This window comes from Phodopus roborovskii, unplaced genomic scaffold (genome assembly GCF_943737965.1).
Source record: "Phodopus roborovskii unplaced genomic scaffold, PHOROB, whole genome shotgun sequence".
Lineage (NCBI taxonomy): Eukaryota > Metazoa > Chordata > Mammalia > Rodentia > Cricetidae > Phodopus > Phodopus roborovskii.
Window position 1 is genome coordinate 1,530,046 of NW_026126598.1, and position 19,249 is coordinate 1,549,294.

The window sequence follows — 19,249 nt, forward strand, 5'->3', positions numbered from 1 at the left end:
TGGCCTTGAACTCACAGAGATCTGCCTGCCTCTGCCTCCTGAGTGCTGGGATTAAAAGCATGCACCACATCTGTACTTTTTTTTTTGAAACAGGGTTTCTCTACATAGCTCTGGCTATCCTAAAACTCACTAGGTAGATCAGATTGGCCTAGAACTCACAGGGATCTGCCTGCCTCTGTCTTCTGAGTGCTGAGATTAAAAATATTCACTGTTTTAGCCCACGAAAGGACACTCCACAAAGTCTGATGACCTGAGTTCAATCTCCAGAAACCACATGGTAGATGGAGAGAACTGACTTTCTAAAATTGTCCTCCACAGGGACACACAAAGTGTGGCACACACACACATACAAAAATAAATAGATAAATGTAATAAGATAACATGTAAGATAACATGTAAATAATAAGATACAGAGAACATCCTAGACACTAAGAAGAAAGAGGCACCCACAGCAGCATGGATATATTTCATAAGGGGTGTCTGGAGAGATGGCTCAGCAGTTAAGAACTCACACTGCTCTTGCAGAGGACCAGAATTCAGTTTCCAGAACCCATAGTGAGTGGGTCACAGCTGCCTGAAATTCTTGCTTCAGGGATTCCAGCACCTCAGGCCTCTGAGGGCACCTGCAATTGAGTGCACATACCCAAACACTGACATACACATAATTAAAAGAAAAAAGTCTTGCTGGGCATGGCGGTACATGCTTTGAACTCCAGCACTTCAAGGACAGGGTGTGGACACAGGTGGATGGTCTCTGAGTTTGAGGCCAGCTTGGTTTATATTCAGTTCCAGGTCAGGTAGGGCTACATAGTGAGACCCTATTTCTCTGGGGGGGGTTGTATTATATCTCCCTCTAAAATACTTTGTTTTGGGGACAGGGTCTCACTGTGTAGCTCAGGCTGGTATGTTATTCACCAAGATCTGCCTGCCTGTTCCCCAGTGCTGGGATTAAAGTTGTATGCTGCTATTAGCTCTTTTAAAGTTTTAACACAATGTGCTGGTATCTGACTTTAATTCCAGAACTCCTGATAGCCAGGCTGGTGAGTCTCAGAGTTCCAGGCCAACTAGAGCTAAGACTGTGTCTCAAAGGGAAAAAAAAAAAATCACATGAAAATATCAGTAAAAATATATGAAGAGACAACCCATAAAGAAGCGAATCAAAGCCAGGCAGCGGTGGCACATGCTTTTAATCCTAGCACTTGGGAGGCAGAGACAGGCAGATCAATTCCCAGCAACCACATGGTACCCTCTTCTGGTGTGCAGGAATACAGGCAGACAGAAAGCTGTATTAAATGAATAAATAAAAGACCAAAGAAGGGCCAGGGTGGAGGGTGAGCTATGCAAGGCTGAGGAGAAGGGCATTAGGGTGAAGGTTGTCTTGCCTTGTAGATAAAGCTCCAGAGGATAGTCAAAGTCTTGGGAGGATTTGTCAGCATAGGGGCTGGGCTGTGGCAAAGTTTCCTGGGAGATTTCAGGGAATGGACAAGCCCTAGATAAGACTCTCAGAGGAAGCTCCTTCCTGCCTGCCAAGTACCATAATCCCCTCCGTGGGAGCAATTGCTGCATAGGCTGGGGTGGCATTTCCTGCATTTTATTAATTTAATTTTTGTGGCTCTTGGACATAGGGCCTTCCACACACTAGGCAAGTAAGTGTCTTGCAGCTAGGCTACATCTCTAGTCCTTTAAAACAGAGATTTATTTTTATGAATGTTTCGCACAAGGTTTCACTAGGTTGCTCAGGCTGGGTTTCAACTCATTCTGCCTAGGCAGGCTGTGAATTTGTTCTTTTCCTGCCTCAGCCTTCTGTAGCTGGAGAGACAGACCTGAGCCATTGTTTTACTATCATCATTTTTATTTATTTATTTTTAAATTTAATTTTTTTTAAAAAACAGGGTTTCTCTTTGTAGCTTTGGAGCCTGTTCTGGAACTTGCTCTGTAAACCAGGCTGCCCTCCAACTCAGAGACCCACCTGCCTCAGCTTGTGCCACCACTGTTTGGCTATCATCATTTTTAAATTAAAATATATAATTTCACTCTTCACTTGCCTGCCTTCAACCCCTCCCATGTACCCCACCTTATTTTTTGGAGATAACTTAGGCTGGCCTGCCCTGGCCTTCCTTTCTCCCTCTAGAGCCTCTCTAGGGTTGGGTTTACAGGCACACATCACCATGCCTGTAAACCCAATATGATTATCGTGGCTCTTAAATATTTCAAACCCATAGTCCTCTGGTCCTCTTGCCTGCCATACCAGGCAAATAAGAAGCCCAGTCGCTTTTCCTGTAGGAAGCCTTGAATTTTGAATTGTAAATTCCTCTCATCCTTACAGCTCCCGTGGTAAGTTTGGACTCTTCAGGTCTTCCCGCCCTTTAGTCCCTCTAGGTGGCGCGGGTACTTCCTGATACCAGAACTGACTGGCAGGACCAACCCTAGACACCCTCCCCCCAATCCCTCCCCCCCCCGTCTTTTGACTTGAGACCTAAGGAACACCCTGTGATCCCATCAAATGCTTTGTAAAGGACTGCACAATACCAAACCACTTCTCCCGTTCCCTCCTCGCACAGCACATCAACTCGCCTTTCCTATCCCATCATCAACTTGCTCTGTCCAACCACTTCAGAGCTCGGAAATGCCATCCGTGGAGGAGGGGCCTGAGGACGAATGAACGCGTGCTCCACATGGCCTGCTTTTGGGGTGCGGGGAGGTGACACACACTTGCCCTTCGGTTTCCCAAGCGCTTTGCAAGGGCCCATCCCAGGAAGGAGCCTTTGCAAGGCCCGCATGCGCTGCGGTGTATTGCAGAGTTGATACTCTCAGCTCCAGGGGTACCGAGACCCGGGGCGGGAGAGGGGGGGGGAGCGCTGCGGGAGGGAGGCGGGGCTTCGTGCGCGGGGCGGGGCGGGGCTGTAAGGCGGGGCGGGGCGACGGCGCGCCCACGCGGTGCGGCCCGGAGCCCTCGGTGTCTGTGCGCTCCGCCCTCTCCCCCCCCCCTTAGCCCCAAGACCCTCTTCCCGAGGCCGAGCATGGGCGCGCGCGCGTCCCAGGAGCCCCAGGCCCATGCCGGCCTGCGGCTGCTGCTGCTGTTTCTGCTTCTGGCGCTCCTGCTGCTGGCGCTGGTAGCCCCCGGCGCGCAGGGGGCTCGGGGCCGCGGGACTGCGGACAAGAACAGCCACCGGCGGGCGGCCAGCACCTTCTCGCAAAGCGTGAGCAGCCTGTTCGGAGAGGACAACGTGCGCGCGGCTCAGAAGGTGGGCGGCGCGCCCGCGGTCACCTTGTGGGACCGGGAGACCGTTGAAGCGGGGTGTGTGGGGGGGCACGCGAGCCGGGGACGGTCGCGGCCTGCTGCAGCCCGGGTCAAGCGCAGCCCCCGGGAGCGCGTGACGCCCGCGCGCTGACCCGCCGCGTCTCAATGGTCTCCCACTGTGAGCCAGGCATTGGGGACGCCCGGGTCCCCGCGAGGCCTGGCCTCGAGGGCCTCTTGCCTCCCACTTCTCTTGCCTCAGAGATATCTGGGCCGAGTTCTCCTTTCCAGGGAGCGATGGGGTCTCAGCCTTTGCTTTGGCAACCTGAGCGCCTACTGTGTGTTTGGTTGGGGTGGCGGGCCGGGAGAGGGGGGCACCTCTCGGTTGGAGGCTTTGATATAGCTTGAACACTTGGGGTCTCTAGGACTGGGATGAGCCCCTCCATCAAGGAGCTCTCCACCTTCTGTGGTAGCACCTATGTTGGGTGCATGCACCACCATGCTGAGAAAAAGAGAAGTAGAGATGCATACGTTCTCTTTCTTGCCTTCGTCGCGTTTCCTTCCTGGTCTCTGGCCCTGAGGTTGTGGAGCCCACAGAACTTTGGGTCCAAGTTGGGGCCCTCCCTCTTTCCTAGCGGATGAAGTTAGGCCAGTCAGTGGCTTCACTTGGTGTATGTGAGTGTGGAGTCCAGAGGTCGGCCTCAGGAGCCATCCACCTTTGTGTTTTGAGATAAGTACTTATTGCCCTGAAGTTTGAAGATTAGGCCAGGCTAGCTGACCAGTGGGCCACTAGGATCTTCCTGCACCAGGATTACAAGCATTCTTGGGATTGAATCCAGGTCCTCCACTGTATAGAACAGGCTTAAATTCATAGAGCTCTGCCTATCCTCGCCTCTTGATCCTAGTCCTCATGTTTGCACAGGAAGCTCTTTATCAACTGAGCCATCTCCTCAGCCGCAGTGGCTTCACTTTTAAATACTTTTAATAAGTATGTTTGTTTGTTGATTGTGTGTATGCACAGGTACATGTGGAAGTCAGAAGACAGCTTTAAGACATCAGTTCTCTATTTCCACCATGTGGGTTCATGAGAATCCATGGCTGGTCATAGAGGCCTGCTGACAAATACCTTTACTGGCTGAGCCATTTTGCCTATCTCTGGTTTCCCTTCTTTAAACTTCAGTTTCTCTGTTAAATGGGGATGGGAATATTAGCGCCTTTGATTAGGAATTCACATTGACTTTTTTCTTTTTCTTTTTCTTTTTTTTTTTTTTTTTTTTTTGAGGCAGGGCCTCTGGCCTGGAACTCTCTATGTAGACCAAGCTGGCTTCTAACTCATAAGAGATCCATCTGCCTCTGCTTCCTTAGTGCTGAGATTAAAGGTGTGTGCAACCAAACCTGGTTGTATTTTTATTTTTGATTGTGTGTATTCATATGGCTGTGTGTAGCTATACACATGGAGCTGGAGTTACAAGCCATTGCAAGCTGTCTGACATGTGTGCTGGGAACCAAACTTGGGTTCTTGGTAATAGCAGTATGAAATTTTAACTGCTGAGCCATCTTTCCCGCCTCCTGATGGTTGTTTTGAAAATGGTTACCTGCTTAATAGTATATGTACCACCTGCTTAATAGTTAGTATATGTCAGTGTTTTTGGATGCTGGCGACTGAACTCATAACCTTGTACATGCTAAGCACTCAGGCTACTCAGTCCTTAATAACTTCCAAATGAATGATGAAGTTATTATTCTCCTATTAGACCAAGCCCTTTCATATTTAAATATTTCTCACCAATGACAAGTATTCCATATGTATAATCCAGTCACATCCAACTCCCCAGATTCTCTCTTCTGCCCAAATGAGACAGAAGTGGTCAAGACTACACAGCCCCAGGCCCCAGAGCTATGGAGGCCCAGTGGCAATTCAAACTCATGGCATCATGAATAAGGCTTGTTTCACACAAATTATGATTAGAATGTGGAGTACCTTCTCCCTCACCCCCACCCACCCACCCCCTTTTTTTTTTTTTTTTGAGACCAGGTCTCACTTTGTAACTCTAGCTGGCCTGGAAGCTCACTATCTAGACCAGGCTGGACTCAAATTATAGAGCTGCTCTGCCTGTCCTTGCCTCTGGAGTGCTGGGTTTAAAGATGTGTGGGTCACCGCGCCTGGAAAAGAAACTTTTTTAAAAGCCTCCTACCCAAAAGGGATGTTAATTAGTAAACCCAGGCCTGTTGACTACACAGCAGACTTTTCCTCTAGTAAAAATTAACTGGCGGCCCAGACGATGGTTGACTCAGCATGTAAAGGTGCAAATGTACTGGCCAGTAAAGCCGGATGTCTTGAGGTTCCTTCCTTTCCCCCAGCAGCCAAATGGTGGGAAGAGAGCTTTCTTGTGCAAGTTGCCCTCTAACCTTCATAGGTGGAGTGTATACACACACACACACACACACACACACACACGAATTCTTCCAAATTATATTTTCCCCACTACACACGTAGGGTGTCACTATCTCATAAATACTGTTGCAGTGGTTCTCAACCTGTGGGGGTCATGACCCCTTGGGGTGGCATAGGCGATATCCTGCTTGTCAGGTATTTACATTACGATGCATGGCAGTTAGGAAGTAGCAATGAAAATAATTTTATGGTTGGAGGTCACCACAACATGAGGAACTGTATTAAGGGTTGTAGCATTAGGAAGGTTGAGGACCACTGCTCTATTAACCATCCATGAGGGCAGGTGAAATGGCTCAGCAGGTATAAGTGCTTGCTGCCAAGTCTGGCAACCTGAGTTCACCCACATGGTGGAAGGTAAGTTGTCCTTTGACCTCCATATGTGAACCACAGCGCATGCATGCATGCATATAAATAAAAATTTAAAAACCATCACATGATCCCACAGGATGGGGCAGAATTTTGTTTCCTAAAAAATTAACCTATTGGGGCTGGAGAGATGGATGGCTCAGAGTTAAGAGCACTAGATGCTTTTCCAGAGGTCCAGGGTTCAAATCTCAGCAACCATGTGGTTGCTCACAAACCATCTGTAATGATATCTGGTGTCCTCTTCTGTGGCGTGCAGGCATACATGCAGGCAGAATACTGTATGTATAATAAATAAATCTTTAAAAAACAAAAAAGAGTTAGCCTATCATTTCCTTCCATCAGAGTGTCAAGTCAGGGGCTAGGGAGGTCACCTCAGGGTCTGACAACACTGGCTGTTCTTTCAGAGGACCTGGGTTCCATTCAGTAGTTGGTAATTTTAGTTCCAGATCTCACACCCTCTTCTAGACTCCATGGACATTACACTCATGTGTGCATACACAAATACACATACTTTAAATAAATAAGTCGAGAAAAATCTTAATGCTGGATTACCTGGATTATTTCCTTCCTGTCTCCACCACTCTGAGGTCTTACCTAGTCTCAACTCATCTTTGTCTTCACTGCCCACAAAAGACCTGCTCCTTTTACACACACACACACACACACACACACACAAAATGCTTAAGGTTTCTGTTTTTATTTTTGAGGTAGAGTGTTGCTGTGTAGTCAGTCTGACCTTGGACTCTCTCCATCTCCCTGTTTCAGCCTCTAGAGTGCTGGGGTCACAGGTGTGGGCCAACATGCCCAGCTCTCCCCTCTTTTTAGTGTGCATATGTATGGGGTCACAAGCTCATTTTCACACAGATACCAGAGGAAGGGAGGGTTTTGTTTTGTCCTGTTTTTTGAGACAGTGTTTCTCTTTGCATCCCTGTCTGGCCCAGAACTCACTCTTAACACCAGGCTGGTCTCAGATTCACCTAGATCCACCTGCCTCTGCCTCCTGAGTGCTGGGGTCAAAGGTGTGGACCATCACCACCTGGCTCAGAGGAGAACTTTTTTTTTAAAAGATTTTTTTTTTTCTATTATGTATAGTGTTCTGTCTGCATGTGTTCCTGCAGGCCAGAAGAGGGCACCAGATCTCATTACAGATGGTTGTGAGCCATCATGTGGTTTGCTGGGAATTGAACTCAGGACCTCTGGAAGGCCAGCTAGTCACTGAGCCATCTCTCCACCCCTTCAGGAGGACTTTTAATTGTTCTTCTCCAACATTCTGCCTTATTCTCTGAAACAGGGTCTTTTACTGAGCCTGGAGCTAGACTGACAACAGTAATCCTCCTGTCTATTAGTACATTGTGGTTATAGGAATACATCAGTACATGAGCACACCTGGCTTTTAAGTGGGTGCAGGGGATTGGAACTCAGGTCATCACACCCAGCTCATGGCATTGAACCCAGGCAAGCATGCTGCCAACTGAGCTAAAACTCTAGCCCCATAATTTTTTCTGTTTATGGCAGTGAGATACAGGTTAGTTCACATTTCACCATATGCACTCAGTTTGGTAGCTACAAGTGTGTTCATTGGGTTGTACATCCTTCACCTCTATCTAGCTGCAGACTGTCCTATCGCCCCCAAAGGAAACTCATCAACTAAGCCATCAACTGTTGGCCTCCACTGCAGTCAGGCACCTGCTAGTCTCTCTGTCTACAGATTTTCCTATTTGGATTTTCTCATAAAGGGGATCAGTCACTACTTGGCCTTGTCAGCTTGCTTTGTTGCTTTTGAGAGGTTGCGAGGAGCAAAGGCTGTGTGTGGCGGCGTTCATTGGAGTGTGCCCCTCCAAATGTGAATGGAGAAGGGCCTTTCAGTGCAAACTGTTTTCTGTGCACAGACAGCTTCCTCTGTAGAAGCTGGAAGTGGATCTGTTGCCAGGCTGGTCCTGTAACACACAGCTGTAACCCTGCCACTGGGTAGGTGGAGGCAGGAGCCATAGTTCAAGGTCAGCTTCAGCTGCACAGTGAGTTGAGCCATCCTGGGCTACATGACACCATGTGTTGAAACCAAAAGAACCCGGTGGTAAAGATGCACACCTTTAATCCCACCACCGGGGAGGCAGAGGCAGGTTGTGAGTTCAAGGCCAACCTGGTCCACAGAGCTAGTTCTAGAATAGCCAGAAACTTGAAGGGGTAACATTTTTTCAGGACTTATTGTTATTATTGTTATTATTACCTTTTTTTTGGTCATGAATGCCCTGTCAGTGTCTCTTCTGGAGCCTTTGCTCTATTTCTTTCCTGGTCTTCAATTGAACAGTTGGTTTTCTTGTGTTTTTACAGAGCTTCTCCCCTATTGCTGCTTGCAGGGAAGAAGTATTTTGAGTAAAGTAATGGACACTTTCCTGGTCCTTTTACTCCCACCTTTATCTTTTGAGCAGTTTTATTGAAGAGCATCCAGTTGACACCTCCTCAGACTGCACCAAAGGGTGTGACCCGACAAATGAGCCATGGGCACTCATGGTGACACCACCAACACACACGATACCTCCTTGTTAACAGTTTTTCTTTTTTGGGGCTGGGCTGTGGTGGCACACACCTTTAATCCCAGCACTGGAGAAGCACAGGCAGGAGGATCTCTGAGTTTGAAGCCAGCCTGGCCTTTAGAGCGAGTTCCAGGACAGCGAGGGCTATATGGAGAAACCCTGTCTTGGAAAACAAAGCAAAAACATTTTTTTCTTTTTATACTTATTTATTTGCGTGTGTGTGTGTGTGTGTGTGTGTGTGTGCGCGCGCGCGCGTGCATGTGCGTGCCACAGTGTTTGAGAGGAGTTCAGAGATGACCTTTGGGGGGTGGGGTTGTCTCTCAGTCTCTCAGTCCTGGGGTTCAAACAGGCATAATGGCAAGTGCCTTTACTTACTGAGCCATTTCTCTGACTCTCTTTTTCTCCTCCTCCTCTTCTTTAATTAAAATTTCAAAAGACCAGGCTGGAGAGATGGCTCAGCACTGGCTGCCCTTCCAGAAGTCCTGAGTTCAATTCCCAGTATCCACATTGTAATGAGATCTGGCGCCCTCTTCTGGTCTGCAAGCACACATGGAGGCAGACCACTGTACTCATAATACATTGTGGTGATAGAAAAAAAAAATTCAAAATACTGAAAAGTTGGAAGAATAGAGAGCAAAGACCCTTAGCTGCCTTTACCCATTACACCTGTTTTCTCTACAAGAGTACCAATGTTATGCCCGTATTATGAACCCCCAAGAGCCTTTATTGCAAGTTTGAGCCTGGGCTTTCTGTCTGCTCCAACACAGGTTGCATTAGGGAGAGCATCGAGCTCAGCTATGGCAGGTTTCTTTTTCTTTTTCTTTTCTTTCTTTTTTTTTTTTTAAAGGGAATAAAGGGTAGGGGTAGAGAAATTCCGGATTCAGATGGGGGTTGAACTCCTGATTGGGCAGGGGTGTGGCAACAGAAGTCTTGTCAAACAGGGATTGGTACTGGCGTTGCTACAAGGAAATCGGCAACCTATATAAAAGTTATGTAAGCTCTTCTTAATGTTCTGGAGCATCTGTTATTTGCTTAAATCAATTTTGATTGGTTCCCTGCAGGGTAGTCTGTGGGTTTTCCTGGTTATTATAAGGATGAGGCCTAGTCCCAGTGTTGTTAGCCTACGGCCTATCATGGCTGCACTGATGTTAAGTTAGGCCTGTTCACATTCACATACATACATATATACACACACTTTCTGCATTTTTTTCCCCCACCATTTGAGGTAAGGTAATGATATTGTACTTTCTGCACAATCCATACACATCATCCCCATCCAGGAAACTTCTGTTTAGTAATATTTTATATTATACAGGTGCCAGTTACATTTCTTTTGGTGTGTGTGTGTGTGTGTGTGTGTGTGTGTGAGCCATGGCTGTCATTCTTCAAGCACTCTCCATGTTTTTTTTTTAAGATTTATTTTTAATAATGAGTATGTGTATATCTGTATGTGGACATGAGCATGTGAGTGCACATTCCCATGGATGCTGGACGAAGACATCAGATCCCCTGGAAAGGAAAGTATAGGGAGATGGGAGAGGGCTAAGTTGAAAAGCAGTCAGGCACAGTGTTGCATGTCTGCAGTCTCAGTGATCAGGATGCTGATGTAGAGGGTGTCACTGAAAGTTTGAGGCCAGGTGTGTGTGTGTGTGTGTGTGTGTGTGTGTGTGTGAAGATCCTATCTCCAAAACACCAGAAAAATGGGAGACATGAGACTTCATCTTAAAAAATAATGGGCATGGTGGATAACCCCAGTGCTGAATGGATAGGGGAAGGAAGATGGGTATTTGAAAGTTGTTCTTGAGAGGGTAAAGTTGTTCTCTGTGAGTAAAGGTGCTTGCTGTGCCTGTCTGGTGACCTGAGTTCAATCCCCAGAATCTACAAGAAGGTGGGGGGGAGAAACCCACTCCACAGAGTTGTCTTCTGCCCTCCTTGTGCATGTTCCTCCCCATAATAACGAGCAATTTTTATTTCTTTATTTTCTTTCCACCTGTTTTGTTCAGTGGCAACACCTCATTTCCTGGAAGTCTGCTCTACCTGTGTTGGCCTGGCACATAGGCACCATGCCATATTGGTATTTCCCCCTTCCCCTCCTTCCCAGAAGATCCTTGAATTAACAAATTTGGAGTCCTAACGTAAGACAGCTCTCTCACCTGGAATCTACTGGCTCTGCCTCTGGCTCTGATTGTGTTGTCTCTCACCAAGAACTCAGTACTGCACCGGGTGGTTGGACCATGAGAATGCAGTTCTTACTGCTTTGGTACAGGGAATCTAAGGTCAAGGTTGTGGTAGGCTGGCTCCCCCTGCATCCCAGAATGGGTCTGCAGGCCTTCCTTGCCCTCTGTTCTGATGGCTGTCCTCTGTGTGTCTCTGATATTAGCTCTTTTTTCTTTTTCTTTTTTTAGCTAGGCGTACATTCTACCTCGGAGCTACACCCGTAACTTTTTATTTTGAGATGGGGAGTGGGTCTCACTGAGATGTCTTGGCTAGCCTTGGACTCATTCTTTAGCCCAAGGCAGGCCTTGACCTTGCAATTTCCTTGCCTGTTTGGGTGCACAGTAGTCCTTGTACTCACAGATAACACAGGAATGTGAAAGACACAGGGCTGTCTTTTTCAGGGGGAAGGATGTATAACCTGTTTTCCCTTCAGAGGGCTGAGAATAGAGGTAGCTAATAGTCTAGGTAACTCCTGCGCTATCTCTAGGGCCAGGCCATAGCTGGCTCCCCCCAAGCTTTTACAACCAGGAGCGGAGGTGGCTAATAGTCTAGATGACCTCTACACTATCTATGTGACCAGGGGTTCCCCCAGGCTTCCAAAGAGGACTGGAGGTGGTTGATAGCCCAGATGACTTCTGTACTCTCTGTATGATGGAGTCCATGTCCTTGGCCCTAAGGTGACTCATGTAGCCTATCTCAAGAGCTCGTCTTCATGGAAGAAGTGACATGTACTTTGAGGAGAGTTTTGATGTAATTTTGCCTCTTTGTGCAAATAGGATTGTGTTAAACCAGGAAACATTTTCCCAAATTGTGCTGTGCCTAAGTGTACCTAAAATAAACTGCCTGGTATCGGGCTCTAGAAGTCTGAATCAACACTGACTACTGACGTGTTGAACCAGATTTCCTTCTTGCCTCATTCAGATCATTATTCTGTCATCCCTGGTGTTTGCATAGATAACCCCCCCCCCCACACACACACACACATGCATCTGCCTCAGCCTCATCAGACAGGGATGATAAGCCTGTCCCACTGACACACTGTCTTATAACAAACTCTGCCCTATTACACTCGCCTACCTTAGTGGTCTCACTGTACACAAGTCACTTCTTTAAAGACCCTGTCTTCAGATGTTCCTCACCAGGGACTAGGAGCTTCACGGATTTAAGAGAACGCAGCTAGCTGAACACTTATTTCCATAAAAGTCTGTGGGTCTCCTTCTATGTCTAGCTTTGCCGGAGGGACCAGCATGTTCTCCAGCTGAGTGGCTGAAAGGGCATGGCTGGGACCTGCCCTGGCTTGTCCTCTTCCCCTGCTGGCCAGTTCACAGCCTGAGGAAGAGCCTCTATCTGGATCTGTCCTCCCAGGAGCCCCTCCTTGCTACCCCGTCACGTCTGACTGGACAACCGCAGCAGCCCCTGAGCCTCTGCCACTTACAGTGGACCAGGTGACCATACTGAGCTGTTTCAGTTGCCTATGTTGAGTCCTCTTCTGGCCCCATTTTCCAGCTGGGAAAACCAAGGCCTGGAAGATACAGCATGAGTCAGAATGTAGCTTCCCGGGCAGCTGGTGCCATTAAAAGCTGTTCTGCCGCCTGCCTGCTTCCCTCCCCCTTCCTTTCTTATGTTCTTTTTGTTTGTTTGTTTCTTGCTTTGTTTGTTGTTGTTATTTGGTTGGTTGATTTCTTGAAGCAGGGTCTCCCTATGCAAATTCTGTCCTGGAACTTTTTATGTATATATGTAGACCAGGCTAGCTTAGAACTCACAGAGATCTGCCTTCGTCTGCCCCCTGAGTACTGGGTGGGATTAAAGGTACACACCACTATGCTTGCTTTTTATGTTTTTCTTTTCTAAGATTAATTTTAGTAAAAAGTGTGTGTGTGTGTGTGTGTGTGTGTGTGTGTGTGTATGCATGCATGTGTGCACGCGCGCGCATGCAAGCACAGAGAACAGAGGAAGACATCAGATCTCCATAGAACTGGAATTACAGGCAGTTTTAAGCTGTCCTGTTTATGTGCTGGAGACTGAACTCAGGACATCATTATCCATTTATATCTTCAGTCGTGGTTTCAAGTTTTTTGCTAGGTGTATATAATATCACTCCTAGTTAGGGTTAATGCTATTGTGATGAGATACCACTACCAAAGTAGCTTGGGAGGAAAGTGTTTATTTGGCTTATACATCAAATGGTCATCAGTGAAGGGAGTCAGGACAGGAGCAGGAACCTGGAGGCAGGAGCTGATGCAGGGTGCTGCTCACTGGCTTGCTCCTCCCCATGCCTTGCTTAGCCTGCTTTCTTATAGCACCCAGGACCACCAGCCCAGGGATGGCACCATCCACAATGGGCTGGGCCCTCCTTCATCAGTCACCAGTTAAGAAAATGCCTTACAGGCTTGCCTACCACCTGGTCTTATTTCTTCACCGAGACTCCCTCCTCCCTGATGACACTAGCATTGCCAAATTGACAGGAAACTAGCCAGCAAACTCACTCAAAAGAAACTAAGGAAATCAAGCAGTAAGTAGTATGGTTTTCTGACTCCTCGGTCAGCTGGATTTTCTGATTCTCCTAGAAAGCTAATGAAATTCTCAGAGGCCACAGACAGAGAGCATGAACCTTGTCTCAGATTTCAGAGTTGGTCCCTTGGAGAGCCAGCTGCCCTGGAAGCATCTTGAGGGCAGAAACTCCCAGGCAGAGGAGGCAAGTATGATGACCAAGAGCCACCCATTCTTACCCTAAGTGTTGCTCCTGTGTATAGAGGAGTGTGCTTTCCATATTCTACATGGCAGTGGGCCAGCTGTCAACTCTTGTTCACTGCTTGGCTATAGACTGCCCATGAGGCAGCTCCTGGTTTTCCTCTTCCAAGTTCATGCTTCAGTGTTTGACTGGATTGGGAAAGACTGTAGCTCAGGTTTCTGACTGTCTTCTCTTCCCTGCAGTTGCTGTCCAGGCTGACTGAGCGCTTCGTGCAGGGAGTGGACATGTTCGTGGAGACATTATGGAAAGTCTGGATGGAGCTCTTAGAAGTCCTTGGACTTGACGGTAGGTATAGGGATGATCATGCAAGGGTGTGGTGTGTTTTGTTTTGGGGTGCAGTCTCACTATGTAGTAAATCTCCATGCCTCCAAGAACTGAGGGTACGAATGTGAGAGTGTTAAGGGGATGGAGCATCACTTTACCTTTAATAACTGAATGTGGAGTCCACAAAGCTTCGAAGGCCGTGAAGATGATGGAGGCATAGCCTGTAGTGATGATGATGTCATATGGGCCATGGACCACCTGGAGCCCCCAGAAGCTGAGAGAGGCCAGAAGGATGCTCCTAAGAGCTCTCATTCAGGTGTACTCAGAGCTGTGTTTCAGCATTTAGCCAAAGACAAAGTCAGAAGAGAGAAAAGTGTGAGTGGAGGACTCGGGAGAACACGCTTTGAGAGTGTGGTCCTAGACATGCACTTTTGGCCTCTGGAACTGGGAGAGAGGATGGAATTCACCATCTAGTAATCATCAGCCACCTGGTGTACACACAGCCTTGTAACAAGCCCTCTCAGATTCCTTATTAGTTCAAGGCATCCCTTCTTTACAGATCTGGGACCAGGGTTCAGTGTGGAGCCATACTGTTCAGGTGGGACCCATACATCACTGCTGTTGTTAGTTCTGCACCACTGAACTCACTGCTAGCCTGGGATCATTGAGTTTAACCTTCGGAAGGCCTCACACCTTGCCACTCAGATGGAGAATGGGAGGCAGAGACGGTGGCTCTCAGAGGATGCTGTGCAGCACGCTGCCCCCAGGGCAGTTACAGCCCTCCCTGGGACTGAGTTGACTGAGTCAACACTTCGCCAAACACTGCAACTGTGTGCAATCCTTCGAGGCTGCCTCAGCCATCCTACTGGGATTGCGCAATTCCAGGTTGCTATCCCTGGGCGGAGGGCCTGTGTAGATAAACGTGATTGCAAGGAATTGCATGCTGCCCAGGCTGGGAAACTGCAGAGCTGGACAGCTGCAGGACACCAGGCATGGTTGAGGAACATAGGCCTGTTTCCATCAGCTGAGAGAAGCTGATGGGGGAGGTGAAATACTTGTTTGTGAGGTTTGTGTTTCTTTCTTGCCTTTGATAAGTTGCAGGGTACCCTAAAGCCTTGGGGAATTGTGCCTCAAGCTCAGTAGGAGTGACAGTTGCCTCTCCAGGAACCATAGCCAAGGTTCTCAGTTCTCAAGCACTTCCCCATCATTTTTCACCGTCTTAGTTACAATGAACGCTCCTCCACTTGGATTGGTTTGATAGAAATAAGCTTTGAGGTATATAGAAATTTTCTACTGGTCATGTTACAGGGAAAAGAAATTGGTGAAGGCCAGGTGTGGTAGAGTAGGCCTCTAATCCTAGCACTCCGGAGGCAGAGGCAGGCGGATCTTTGAGTTCCAGGCCAGCCTGGTCTACAGTGAGTTCCAGGACAGCCGAGGCCACACAGGGAACCCTGTCTAGAAAAACCAAAGAGAGAGGAAGAAAAAGAGAAAGAGACTGATGAAATTTACCCTGGCATGGTGGCTCATGCCTTTAATCCCAGTACGCAGAGGCAAGCAGATCTCTGTGGGTTCAAGGCCAGCCTAATCTACCTCAGACCCCTGTCTCAAAGTTGGTAAAATCAATTTTACTGTTTTTGTTTTGTTATTACTTTTGGTTTTGTGGTTGTTGTTCTGCTTTGTTTTTGAGGCAGGGTTCATTTGTACTCCCCACACCAGCCTCAAATTCACTCTGGTGGGTCAAGGATGACCTTGAAATTCTGATTCTCCTCCTACCTTAGCCACTGTGACCAGCTTGAGAAGATAGCTTATTGCAAGCACAAGGATTTGAGTTCAAACCCGGACACCATTTTTGTAAAAATATTTTTTGAGATTTATTTATTATTTTTGTGTATGGGTGTTTTGTCTGCACCACATACATGCAGTACCTGAGGATTTGCCCCCTGGGACTGGAGTTACAGGTGGTTGTGAACCACCCTGTGGTTGCTGGTAATTGAATTGGGTTCTCTGCAAGAGTGCTTTTCACCACTGAGCCATCATCTTACAAAAGCCTTACAAAAGATGTTTTAAACTCATGATGCCACAAACAGTCCCGGGGATGGCGGGCACCTGTGCTTCCTCCACTAGTTTGGAGGTTCAAGACCTTGCATCACTTTGGAGCCTGTCCTGGAACTAACTCTGTAGATCATGCTGGCCTCCAACGCAGAGATCTGCCTCCCAAGTGCTAGGATTACAGGCTTGCGCCACCACTGCCCAGCTTCTAGTGCTTGCTTGAATTGCCTTTCATTGTGTTGGATTGTGGCAGGAGCCTCTGATCTCCGCTCTCCCACCTGCTTTCAAAGAAGGTCCTGACTATGTGGGAATAACTGGCCCTGTCCTTTGTTCTGTTTCGCAGTGTCCAACCTGTCACAGTACTTCAGCCCGGCCTCCGTGTCCAACAGTCCCGCCCGGGCCCTGGTGCTGGTTGGTGTGGTCCTCCTGGCCTACTGGTTCTTGTCTCTGACCTTGGGTTTCACCTTCAGCCTCCTGCACCTGGTGTTTGGCCGCTTCTTCTGGCTTGTACGTGTCATCCTGTTCTCCATGTCCTGCGTGTATATCCTACATAAGTACGAGGGTGAGCCTGAGCACGCCGTGCTACCGCTCTGCCTGGTGGTGGCCATTTACTTCATGACAGGGCCCATGGGCTACTGGCGAGGAGGTCCCGGTGGCCTTGGCAGCCCCAGTGTGGAGGAGAAGCTGGAACACCTGGAGAACCAGGTGAGATTGCTCAACATCCGCCTCAACAGGGTGCTGGAGAACCTTGACCGCTCCAAGGACAAATGAAGGTCAGTTGCCTGGCCGCCCAAGGGTGCCACCCGCAGTGATGTCAGAAGACACAGAAAGAAGAAAACAGCCGGCAGCCCCACCAAACCCCAACCCTCCCAATAAACTGAGCAAGAATGCCACGCCTGGTATTTCCCACTGTGTGTCGACCTTAAGACCCCCTGGAGGAGAAAGAACTTAATGTAGAACTTAATCAGAAGGTTGCTAGTGGGAAAAATAATTTTTTAACAATGGATATACCCCTATTAGCTGTGTAGTCAGAGAAATTTATCTGCATAGACCATAAAGTTGATTTTTCAAACATTTAAATCTTTTGTAAGGTTTTTAAATAAAGGCAGATCCAGTCAAGTTTATCAGAACTTTGAAGGAAGCACTTGAAGATTTTAAGGAAGTTTAAATTGGCTGCTGGGTAAGTGCTGTGTGCGTTATCTTCCTACTCCCGAATGTGACCTTTATTTTATGTCTTCTGAGATGGTGTTGACTTGGTTCATGAATGCTGTTATTGTGCACACTCCGGCTTCAGAGTGGAACCAGATCACGTTTGGATCCTAGGGACCCTGTGCGCTCCTTCCATTGTGTTCCTTCACGTCTTTCTGTTTTTATGGTGCTGGGGATGCTGAGCCTACCCCTACCCCTGTCCATTGTGTTTCTGAATGAAGGTACCCATAGGTGTCCTGGGATCTTTTTCTCTTCCCTGGACTTTAATATAGTCTAACACCCGGCCTTCCTAGAATTAAAATACATAGATGGGGCTTCAAAATGTCTTTGGAGCTTGATGCCAAGAACTTCCTGGGTGGGCCTTGAAGATTATTCCAGAATCTAGCTGAATCTTACATTCCCTATTTGCCAGGTAGGTCCATATAGCCAGCTGAACTCTGACAGGATTTGCTTATTTGTTTCATTTGCTTTTAATTGACTCAAGACCATAGAAGAAACTATTTGTGGCCAGTAACATCTTTCATTTCATTGATTCTAGAACATTCTTAGACATAAGCAACCTTGATATGAATTGTTTGTTGTCCTGAATTTTTTTTTTTTTTTTTTTTTTTTTGAGATAGGCTGTCTCTGTAATGCTTTAGAGGCTGTCCTGGAACTTGCTCTATAGACCAGGCTGGCCTTGAACTCACAGAGACCCGCCTGCCTCTGCCTCCTAAGTGCTGGGATTAAAGGCGTGCCCCTCTAACACCTGGCTGTTTGCCTTGAAATTTTTATGATTATGTGTGTTAGTTGCTTTTTGCCTGGGGTCCAGGGAGTTGTTTCAGCTTAGCCTCTGGGAGAGGGGGTGGTGGGCAGAGAATTGGGCCGGAGGCTGGAAGCAACACCCCTCTGACAGGACACTCTGAAAAGAAAGCAGGATGTGGCTGGGATTGTCATTGTCTCTGTGGACCTTCAGTGTACCCTGGAGTCACTGAGTCCCAGCTTCAGCTTGGTGGAGCCGGAGGCACCTGTCAGTTTCATGGCAGACCATGGTAGAGGGACCCAGCTGACACCAGCTCTGGTGCCCTGTGTCAGAAGTTCTGTTTGGAGTTGCAAGTGTCTGGAGTACAGATACAGATCTTTCTGAGGAAGTGTCTGAGACCTCTGTTCTTGTGACCATATGGGGTTCACACCTGCTTGAATTTCATTCATTTGTGAAACTCATACTGGGGAAATCTCTCCATGAACATTGGCTACACATGACCTCTGGTGTGAGACATTATGTATTGTTTAGCTACTGTAAACAAATCTACGTGCAGCACAGGGTGTAAGTAACTGGGGGATGGTACATTGGTGGCTAACATCATCTTTCCTTCCAAATGTTTGGCCATATCATAACAAAAGATTGCTTTGCAGATATTGGCTATCAGCTTCTGAAAAACTGAGCATCCCTGTTCTTGCCTTGGCTCCTTTCGTTGGTGGCCACAGAGATGTTCTATTTCAGGTCCTAGACAGTCCACTGTAGCAGAGTGTGCAATCCCAGTATTCAGGAGGCAGAGGCAGGAGGATTGCTGCTATTTTGAGGCTAGCTCAGTTTATGTGGTATATGCCAGGCCAGCCAGGATTACATAGCAAGACCAGAAGCCAGGTTTAGTGGCACACAAGAGCCAGAGGCAGGCAGATCTCTGAGTTTGAAGCCAGTCTGGTCTATATAGTGAGTTCCAGGACAATCAGAGTTATATACATCGAGACCTTGTCTCAAAACATAACAAGAAAAAAAAGTTAAAAAAAATCTGCAATATTTTTTTCCAACCTGACCAAATGTAGACTCTAAAGCCAGTTTTATGGTTTGATATCTATAATACAATATGCCTTCATTTTCATTTAATTATTTCTTTCAGATTGGGTCTCATGTATCCTAGGCTGGCCTTGAACTTGCTTAAGTAGCTGAGATGGGCCTTAAACTTCTGATCCCTCCTGCCTCCACCTCCTGAATGCAGGGATAATAGGGTTGGGACCTAGGCTATGTGCATACTAAGAGAGCACTCTAGAGTCCAGCCCCAGGATGCCTTCATTATAAATGGAAGAATGCACATGTCAGAGTAGATTGTACTTGAAGTTCTAGTAGAACTTGAGGTGGTAGATGCATATTTATTTTCCTTGTTTGGATGTATTTTTTTTTTTTT

At 47.5% G+C, this 19,249-nt stretch overlaps 1 protein-coding gene across 1 annotated transcript; it reads left to right on the top strand.

Annotated features, from left to right (window-relative positions):
• The first annotated feature begins 2,920 nt into the window (after positions 1-2,920).
• Bri3bp (BRI3 binding protein) lies at positions 2,921-17,005 on the top strand. The gene is made up of 3 exons (XM_051205000.1): positions 2,921-3,245; positions 13,745-13,847; positions 16,219-17,005. Exons 1-3 carry the CDS (start codon positions 3,021-3,023, stop codon positions 16,644-16,646), a joined length of 756 nt encoding a protein of 251 aa, XP_051060957.1. The 5' UTR covers positions 2,921-3,020; the 3' UTR covers positions 16,647-17,005.
• The last annotated feature ends 2,244 nt before the right edge of the window (positions 17,006-19,249 follow it).